The sequence below is a fragment of the Beta vulgaris genome, chromosome 1 (genome assembly GCF_026745355.1).
Source record: "Beta vulgaris subsp. vulgaris cultivar EL10 chromosome 1, EL10.2, whole genome shotgun sequence".
NCBI lineage: Eukaryota > Viridiplantae > Streptophyta > Magnoliopsida > Caryophyllales > Amaranthaceae > Beta > Beta vulgaris.
This window is the reverse complement of record NC_079202.1, coordinates 6,402,374-6,413,180: the sequence shown is the minus strand read 5'-3', so window position 1 is coordinate 6,413,180 and position 10,807 is coordinate 6,402,374. Positions and strand designations below refer to the sequence as shown.

The 10,807-nt window shown below is 31.8% G+C and overlaps 1 protein-coding gene across 1 annotated transcript; it reads right to left on the bottom strand.

Moving 5' to 3' along the window:
• Positions 1-3,312: 3,312 nt before the first annotated feature.
• Positions 3,313-9,134, bottom strand: LOC104905155 (naringenin,2-oxoglutarate 3-dioxygenase). The gene is made up of 3 exons (XM_010693604.3): positions 8,250-9,134; positions 3,956-4,384; positions 3,313-3,630 (listed from the first exon to the last, which is right to left on the bottom strand). Exons 1-3 carry the CDS (start codon positions 8,616-8,618, stop codon positions 3,313-3,315), a joined length of 1,116 nt encoding a protein of 371 aa, XP_010691906.1. The 5' UTR covers positions 8,619-9,134.
• Between the last annotated feature and the right edge of the window lie 1,673 nt (positions 9,135-10,807).

Here is a 10,807-nt window from a genome sequence, read left to right as displayed (position 1 = left end):
TCACTAGTTGGGCTGCGCTTTTTTAAAAAAGCGCAGCCCTTCTGTAGGTAAGAAGGGCTGCGCTTTTTAAAAAAGCGCAGCCCTACTAAGTGAAGGGCTGCGCTTTTTTAAAAAGCGCAGCCCTTCTGCTTAGTAGGGCTGCGCTTTTTTAAAAAAACGCAGCCCTTCACTGAAAAAATTTGAAATTTCGGAATCGCGGGCTTTGAAATATTGAGCGGGGATTCGTCAAATATATTATCCCTCATTCTCTCTCCTCTCTCACGTCCATCATTATTTCCTTTCCTCCTTCTCTCTCATCCTCTCTTCTCTCTCATCCTCTCTTCTCTCTCAAAAATTCCCATAAACATTTGCAACAAAAACCTTGAAATGATTTGCGCTAAACATGGCGACGGAGTCCGATTGCCTATTGTGATACCTTTTCGGAAGCGGAACGAGCCAACGAGTCAAACACACAGCTATGCTGTGATGTTTAGGCTTTTTAAGCCATCCGAGTTCGTTTAAGCCTCCAAATACCCATTTTAAATTTTTCCGAAATTTTTTTTTTTCCCTTAAATTATGTATTTGGGTTTTGTTTTATGTATTTAAACATTATTAGGTTGTAGTTCTTGTATTTTCAGATCTATAATGTTCTTGTATACTTCTCTTTGTTTATATATTTTGAATAATGTTCTTGTATATTTCTCTTTGTTTTGATTAATGTTCTTGTATACTTCTCTTTGTTTTGATTAATGTTCTTGTATACTTCTCTTTGTTTTGATTAATGTTCTTGTATACTTCTCTTTCTTTTGTATACTTCTCTTTGTTTTGATTAATGTTCTTGTATACTTCTCTTTGTTTATTTTGATTAATGTTATTCTTGTATACTTCTCTTTGTTTATTTTGATTAATGTTCTTGTCTACTTCTCTTTGTATATAATTTCTTGTATTTTCATCTTTGTTTTGATTAATGTTCTTGTATACTTATTGTATACTTCTCTTTGTATATTAGTTTTTGTTCCTACTTTTTTTCATTTTCATTTCATTCTTTTTGTTGTTTTGGGTTTAGTATTTTCGTTTCGTTTCTCTTCTCTTCTGTTTAATTTCAGAAAATGTGAGATTATGAGTAAAAAAATGCCAAAAAAAAATTTTTTTTTTTATTTTTTTTTGGTAGGAAGGGCTGCGCTAGTTAGGAAAAAGCGCAGCCCTTCTATCCCAGAAGGGCTGCGCTTTTTCCTAACTAGCGCAGCCCTTCTAGCTTAAGGGCTGCGCTAGAAAAGCGCAGCCCTACTTAAAAAGTGAAGGGCTGCTACTGAAAGGGCTGCTGTCAAAAAGCGCAGCCCTACATGCCTTTTTTAGCGCAACCCTTCTTCATTTTTCCACTAGTGCTTGTATCATTATACTCCAACTATACAACACTTTTATATGATTCATGTGATGATGTGTAGTAGGAATGTTTGAGATACATGTAGCCTACTCAGGGGCGGAGCCACTTGGTAACAATCGGTAGCATGTGCTATCCCTGAATTTTTTTAGAAAACTAATTTAGCTACTGTTTCAGGCGGTCGCAAAATTTTTCGTCGTCTCTGATCGAATTAGCGACCGTTTGAGGGGTCGCTAATTGAGGAGAGTGCTAAAACTCCAAATCTCTGCAGAAAATTTGGTCCAAATTTTCTATGATTGGTGGTCGAATATTTTTGGTTGACTGGGTAAATTATTTCTTGAATTTTCGCAGCTGAAATATTTGAATCTGTTAAAAGCTATAATCAATGATGGAGAAATGGTATGGCTGATGGGGAATTTCACAGCTTGTTTGGTAGAAAGAATTTGGAAGGAAAAGAAAGAAAGTGGAAGGAAATTTGTTACTTTCCAATGTTTGGTTCATTAAAAAAAATTAAGTGAAAGGAAATGGGATGAATTAGAAGGAAATACCCTTTAATATCATTTCACTTTCCTTTCCTCCCAAAAGTGGGGGAATTTCGGAGGAAAGAAAAAATTTATACGTTAAGGTTTTTTTTCCTTTCTTTTCCATTTTTTTTCTTTTCTCTTCCCTTCCCTTTCTCTTATCTTCCTTTCCTTTACTAAAAATGAACCAAACACACTGTCAGAGAACAAAGAGTTGGAAAGCTAGCTCATCATCACTTTACTTTCTCTTTCTCTCTTTCTCCGGTCTATCCTTGGTTTTTTTTTTAAACATTAATAATGTCAGCATTTCATTTCCTTAAAAATCTAATAATGCTTTTCTCTAACATTTTGGTCGAACTAGTGTCTTATTTGTAGAGAAGATGACTAACTTTGTGTTGCGCTTTTTTTTTTTGAAAGAAAATTGATCCGAAGATCAACACGTGCTAGGCTACTAGCCTGTAGGGCAGACCAATTTAGAAGTTGGGTACAAGGTTAAACAACCCAAAATTAAATGTCCAACATATTGTCAGGATGAATATTCAATCCTTGAACAATGTCTTGAAATTCGGGATGGTACTCCACTCAGCTACTACCTCTGCCTCTCTTCTCTTTTCATGAAATAGCTAATTATTCTTCAATAATTGTCTTATTCTGATATCTTCTCTTTTCATGAAATAGCTAATTATTCTTCAATAATTGTCTTATTTTGATATTTACTTTTACCGATGCACGAGTTTGACATATTGCTAATAATCTCAAAATATGTAGTCCCTTTGTCCCATAATATAAGTTTTGATTCTGTTTTTACATGGGAATCAAGTTAAATTAGAATCTTGTTTTATTTGAATAAAAAGATTCATTTTCATTGGGAAACACTTACATTGTTTTTTTCTTTTTAACAAAAAATTAAAACTAAACATTAATGTTCTATGGTTTAATGTGTGGAGGAGTTCAATGGGGTAAAAGATTCCATTTTGTCATTAATAATGGTGTTTTGGAAGCTGAAATTATGAGTATAATTTGAGAATTATATTATTTTCATGAGGGTATTTTGAAGATAATTATGAAAATAGAAATAGGACTTATATTTTGAGACATCTCATAAGGAAAATGACTTATATTCTGGGACGCAAGGAGTAGATTATTATTTTTAATGTGCATATTGAGACAAAATATGTGAATATTACAACAGTCATAGTATTACAACAACTATATGAGAGAGTACAATACCGATACTTAATGTAGTTCAAAACCATCAACATAAATTTATTATATATAGAAACTATATCTTTATTTTGCATTACAAAGTCATACTATATATATATATTAATATTATATATATATATATATATATATATATATATATATATATATATATATATATATATATATTATTATTATTATTATAATGTTAACCCCTTGATTATGCAACTAATACTCTTCCAAGGATATATCATTATTTTCCACCATTTGAAGCTTCTTATAATCCGAGTTTTCTTTTGAAAGTTTTTGTTGATTTGCTATTTGCTTCACCTTGCCTCGCTCCAGGTGATCAATTGAATGTTTCTTATACATTTCAGCAAATGTAATTGGCTCTTCTAGAATTTTCCTATCTCCCTTCTCAACCTTAAGGGGATACACAATTGCCTCTTGGTCTGGATTTATGAATGTGGCAATTGACAATCGATTATGGAAACAATTTACCACTGCTTGATGATCTGCTTTCTTGAATTTTCCATTGCTAGCATACTGTTTTAATTAAAAGAAAAGAAAAGGAAGAAATATAATTTATAACAATGTTAACTCATGAAACCAAAAAAAATAATCAAATACTAATATATATAAAGGAAATTACTTAAAAAAAAAATGATTCTTTTAAATTGTTGCTCTACATCGCTTTTTTACTATCGCGACCTTACTTTAGGAATGTACATATTATTGTTGGCTTAATATAGAAGACTACAATCCAATGACTAAAGCTGATTTTTACAAAATTAAACTATATTTTATTATATAATTTTAATTGAACGTACCCAAAATAACAGTAAAAAACTAAAAATGTAATTATACGTACATATGCATGGTCACCAAGGTTGACAACAAAAGCACTTTTAACGGGTTGAACCGTAATCCAATTGACCCCGTCATCTTTAGTAGCTTGAAGCCCACCAACTTGGTCTTGCAGAAGTAAAGTAATAGTACCTGGATCAGTATGTCTTTTAAGCCCAATTGCTAGATTGGGCTCAGGGCATTTTGGGTAGAAATTGACTGCCATACGTTGGGTCATCTGTTTGCAAGCTTGTAGCATGGCCTCCCTTTCAAGGCCCAATGCCTCAGACAAAACCCCTAGAAGCTTAGTAGCAAGACCCATCATATTCTCACTATACATTTCAGTTACTCCACGCCATTCTTTGGGCTTATCTGGCCATCTAGTATAGTCCCTCTCTTCTATTGGGTATGGAACAAAAGCTACCATCTCACGCCAATTTGCAACTATTTCATTCTGACAAATTGAAAACATGTAAAAACATCAATAACTCAAGATAAAGGATTGGAAAAAGAAAATAGAACTTATACGACATGATTTTATTGTCAAACACTATAAATCTTTATACTTTCTCCGTTTCATATTACTCGCTACACTTTTTTAATTCACGGACTTCTAGGCAATTTTTCGAGAAGAGAGGTAGAGAGTAAAAAAGATAAGAGATCCATGTGAGAAGAGAGAGATAGAGAGAGTTTATTGCCAAAAAAGGAAGTGTAGCAAGTAATGTGAAATTTCCCACAATGAAAAGTGTAGCGAGTAATATGAAATGGAGGAAGTATTATTCAAAATAATCGACAAGTATTGACTCGAATTGAAAATTGTGCGACCCAAGTCACCCAACCAACATCATCAATCTTTCTCAGTTTCCTTCCAAAAAGACTGCCAAAGGTTATACTTCATATATACTAGAATTTTTTGCACGTGACGCGTGCTTGAATTTTTTCGAAACAAAAACTCTATTTTCGTCAGCATAAGAGTCAAAATTTAAACATTAGACATACGAAGTATAATTGTTTTTAGTTGCAAAATTTGATTGGTTTAGTTTCTGTCACTTAAGTCTCTCACCATTCTTTTTGTCTTTTTTTTACATTTCAAAGTTAAATTCTATGAACAAAATAGAAATTTTATTGAATTTATTTATGATTCTAATATTATAATTTTTTAGTTGCTTTTTGAATTAAGTACAATACTTCATAAAAAGTAAAGAAAGTGGACACTTTGATTTCAAGTCAATTTTTTCATAGGTTGTAGTATGTAAGTGAATGTTTAAGTTTTTGTAAAGTTTCCTCATTTTAGTGATTTGCATAACGTAAATTATGCAATTTTATGATTTTAGTTGACTTGTGAGTGATTGTTATAGTTATATTTTTGGTATTTTTGTTTGAAGCCCCCTTTGATTTGTAAGTGAATTTGTAATTTAGAATGGGAAGGGGGTAACATAGTCTCTTCATTCGCGGACACCATAGCTCCCCCCTTCCCTTATATAATAGAGATATGTTGTACTTTAATTTTTGAATAATATTTTACATAAACCTTTTTACCTTGATAATTAATCACTATTATATAATAGAAAAATATAGGTCCAAATATATATAAAAGTTTCATTATATATAGGAAACACAATAAAAAAGTAAATAATTTTTTTCCTTGTCTATCTTCTAAATTCTGATTTCACTACAAATAGACCTCTATTTTTTATCATGACCCACCATTAATTGTGAATGGTTCTTGAAAATAGTGATTTGTAAGTAAATTTTTGTAAATGTTTTTGTATGTATTGACGTTCTAGGTTATTAGTTATAGTTTGTATGTTAATTTTAAGTTTTAATAAAGTTTCCTGATTATTTGATTGATTTGCGTGATTTTTATAACGTGATTTGTAAAGTTTATTCTTTTAAATGATTTGTGAGTGAGTGTTGTAAATTAATTTTCATTAGTTTTCTTTGAGTTTCGATTTTGATTTTAACATTCCTTTTATAATTTAGAAAGGGAAAGGGGGCAAAATAGACATTTTCAAAGAGGACACCATTGCTCCCCCCCTTCCCTTATATAATACTAGCCTTCATATGCACGCGATGCGTGCGTTTATTTCAAATTTTGTTATTCTATTAGATACTCCATTCGTACTTTATTTATGATTAAATTTAAATGTGAAAAATTCAACAGTTAGATGAATTTAGATATATTGATTTGCTAATGTAAAAAAATTAAAAGGTTGTGAGTGATTGTTAACATTAATTTTTTGTGAATGAATATTGAACAGAAAGAACAAAAATAATGAGTTGGTTTCACTGAATTAAAGAGTATCAAAGGTAGTGAATGTTCAGACTTTTCATGTGCACGTTATGTATGCCATTTTTTTTTTATAAGGTATTAATATTTTGTCCATTTAATTTTTGATTGAAGTATTTGATGCATATACCATTTTAAACTTGTTTTAAATGGCAAGTTGTAATGAAAATTTTTAAATGATTTGCTTTTCTAATTTTTTTCATTCCATTAATTAGATCATTAAGGGTATTTTAGTTACTTCAAAAGAGGACACCACACCTCCTCCCTTGGCTTATGTAATAGATATATATATATATATATATAGGGGCAGGATCACATGAGAATGCTCCTTACATGAGAATGAATCTCAACCACACGATTGGATTAGAGTCACAACACTTGTTCATTAGAGTTATACCCCTGAAAAAAATTCAAGCCCCAAAAAAAAAAATTTTGTTCGAAATTTTTTTTTTTCAAATTTTTGTTTTTTTGAAGTTACATCACTTTTTCATTAGAGTTACATCACTTGTTCATTAGAGTTATAGCGTGTAAAATTCAAACCTATTCTTTTGGTGAAATACAATCTCACCTGATTGTCAACTGTTGATCTCACCCATTTCTGGGTTATTGAAGTTCATGTATACCAGCCTTGTTTAACATGACAACTTGAAATGAGAAAGGATTCTTAAATTATTTTTGTTTGTAATTTTTTAAATTCCATTAGATTATTAAGGGTAATTTAGTATTTTTAGACAGAGGAAATCATCTTCCTCCCCGGCTCCCCCCTTCCCATATATATATACTAACAATTTATGCACGCGATGTCTGATGTGTGATAAGGGTAAAATTTAAAGATTACATATACTTTTTTTTTGGGCTAGCTAAACTTTGTTAGTAATGCTTTGTACTAGTATAACTTTCGTGTGTTATCAAATAAATATAAAAAATAAATATTTATTTTTTGTTTACACAGTAAGATGAAATTGTCTTGCAATTAAAGATGGGATCTAACTTTACAAGAGGCCAAGCCAGAATTGAACTACCACCATAAGTTTGGAAGGAGGGCCTCTGATCCAACCAATTAGATTAACCTGATCATTAATAAAAAATAGATATGGCTGAATCAAAACAAAATCGAGGAAATCCGTATAAAATGCTTGCGTCATATTAATTTTAGCAATGCACTATCATATACATTTTTATTTTTCTCTTATGTGGTGTAACTAAATTATAATGTGTTTTACGAAATTTTATGTTCTCCTCGATCTTTTTGAAATTTCTACGTTGTACCCCTGATCTTTCTAAATGTTACACAAAATAATCCTATACAAATATAAAATTTCGGACTTCCCTAGCATGTGGGCTTAGAATAGGATTTTGGAACCTTGCTAGTTGACTGAGATCTGGGTTAGGATTTTATTCATAAGGGTATTTTGTGCGAAGCTGAGAAAGTTTAGGGATACAATGTAGAGAATTCAAAAAGATAAGATACAACATAGAATTTCTTATAAGATTAAAAAGTTGCACCAACATGTGGTGCAAGGAATATGGATCTGTTGTATCAGAAATCTTCCAAGGAACGTACTTTTACTGCACAATAGAAGCCATGCCCATATAGATTAACCATATGATTACTCCCTCCGTCTTTTTTTATTTGCTACATTTTGCCATTTAGGGGTGTTTCAATTTATTTGCTACATTTGCAAATATTTTCATATATAGTACATAGGTCCCACACTTTATTTACAAATTTGCCATCACTCCTTTCTTGATTTTGTAAATGTTTCCATATATAATACATAGGTCCCACAATTTACCTATTTGCTTTTTTGTTAATTCCATTTATGTCAATGGTCCCCACTCCCTCCTTGGTCTTTGTGAAAAAGTGCTTGTAGCAAATAAAAAAAGACGAAGGGAGTATAAAACAAATAAAGCGGGGGAGAAATAGGAATCAATGTATAATTCTCCCTCTCTTACTTGGTAGGAGTACTTGTTATTTATTATAACTATAACATAAAAAGATAAGGGCGACATAAAAATTACTGCATACCTGAATATGACTGGATATACTAAAACCACCTCTTTTACCACCCCTCATATCGAACCTCAATTTATCTTCATCAGGCAAAGCAAAGAACTCCCTAGACAAGCTACTCATATCATGAACAAGTTTAGGATCAATGCCATGATCCACCACTTGAAACATCCCCCACTCTTCACAAGCTTGAGCTATTTTCATGCATATAACCTCCCTTCGTCCACCTGGTGAATCATCCTCGATTCCATCGAGAGAGATCATCGGGATTTCGTTGCTAAATTGGTTATATGCAACCTTAGGACGTTCATCTTCGTCCATTATGAAACTATTTTGAAGTTTTCCCTCCTTAACTAGAGATGTAAGTGTAGAAATTGAACCCATTTTGTCTCCTACAAACTCAACTTATAATGTGTATGGACAATTGGACACTAACGAAAATGAGCTCCTTAAATAGAAAAATAAGCTGTCTTTTTTCTAGATGACATGTCGTATAAACATTGGTTATTTTTGCTTGTTGGATTGAAATTTCAATAAAAGCATACTGTTTTCTAGATGGATCTCAAGAAGCTAAGCGCTCTAAATTTCCTGTGAGGTTTGCTTCTTGCTTCTTGCTGTTCATTGTCACCGAATAACAGCTCATTGTTGCTACTTTAACTAAAGTGATGATGATGAACGTAAAAGAAGAACAAACTACTTCACATTTTGAAATTTCAAATAAAGAAAAAAACTACATTCTCCTTTCACTAGTACTAGTCCTTTCGTCTTCAATAAGTATACAGATGCATGCTATTTCTTCTCTCTGACATTTCTTTTTAGGGGTCGTTTGGTTCAAGATATGGAATGGAAAGGGAATGGATACAAATAGAGGAAGGGAATGGTAACAAAGATGGTTACCTTTATTGAGTGTTTGGTTCAAGCCAATAAATGGAAATGAAGGGTAACCATTAACTTCAAGTAATGGATTTTGTTACTTGAGGGGGAGGGAAGGTAACAAATTGGAGGAATCCATTACCATCAAGTAATGGTAAGGAATTGATGAGGGGTTGAACCAAACAAGAAGAAAGGGAATCGGTAATTGATTCTGTTTCTTGAAACCCAAAAATAGTGAACCAAACGCCCCCTTAATATATACGTACTTACTTTGTTTCAAGATTCATTTGCAAATCAAATATCAACGATAGTTTTCACCAAATGCATCGTGTTGTCCCAGAACTGTCTCCTGTCCTCGGTGGCTATTTGTTGAAGGCCTACTAGTAGTAAACATGGGTTGTCTTATATTGAAGAAGTTGACAGAAAATAATTGCGTTATAAGCTAAGCTAAGCTTGAGAACAGTTCCAGTCCAAACATGATTCAGACGGTTAAGGTTAGATTTTGTCTTTGCGACGAAATCTGACTTAGGGCATGTTCTTTTTGGCATAAAACAGTTGAATTGAATTGAACTGAACTGAATTGAACTGAAATGAATTATATTATCACTAATAGTAGTGATAATAATATAATATAATATAATATTATTTAATTAGTAATAAATTCATAATAATAATTTATTAATAATAATAAGGTATTAGATAAAATAATAATAAATAATTATTTTAATAAATTATTAAATTATAATAAATTATTGTGAGATAGATGGATTAGTTTGTAATAAATAGATAAACTAATAACTTGACGGACAACATTAGAATATCGAAATATATAATATACTTTATCACCCAACGCTTAAAAAGAATGTTACAAATTTGATAGGATGTGTACATTATTTTCCATGTTTTTTTACTGTAATTTTGCAAAAAGCTCAAAATCTTTCCTTTTTTTTTAAATCGTTTTTCTTTGTCGTTCATCGGTTGCTTTGATTGTGCTAGATTTGGATATTTCTACAATTACGCGTCTTTACGCTTTATTTTAGTAGAGAGTTTTGGACTCGGAAAAATAATCTTAATTGAATAATAATAGTAATAGTAATAATAATAATTATCATTATTTTATTATCAAAAAAATTAAATGACTGAACTAAACTGAACTGAATTGAATTGAACTGAACTGAATTGAATTGAACTGAACTGAACTGAACTGAAAATAAGCTGGGTAGAACAGACCCTTATGGACCACGACAACCAGATTAATGCATAATAGTTAGAAAATGAATGCAAATGGGGATTTTCAGGGGAGTTACACTAAGAGATGGTGACGCGAAAAACCCCAATAAAGGTGGGTAAAAATCGCAGGTGGAAATGAGTCCACCAATCCACTATATGCAATTGCCATCCAAGGTGAATGACAATTCTAACTCTTTTGATCGAAGTACAAGTGGAATGTAAGTAAAGAACACTTAATGTTTTGTGAGATACTATTGTAAATTAGGAGCCTTTCTTATGTGTTTTTCTCTCAGTGCCTAGTGCCTGAATGACTTCTCTTTGGCTTTTGCTGCTTAAATACTCTTACTAGAGCCCAAGATCTTATTCACCGGATCTCCCCGGGATCTCGGAAGATGCATGCTCCGCATGACTCTCATTTAACTCCAACTGAATCCCTATATCGTTGCCAATCTTTCGTCATCTTATTTTCG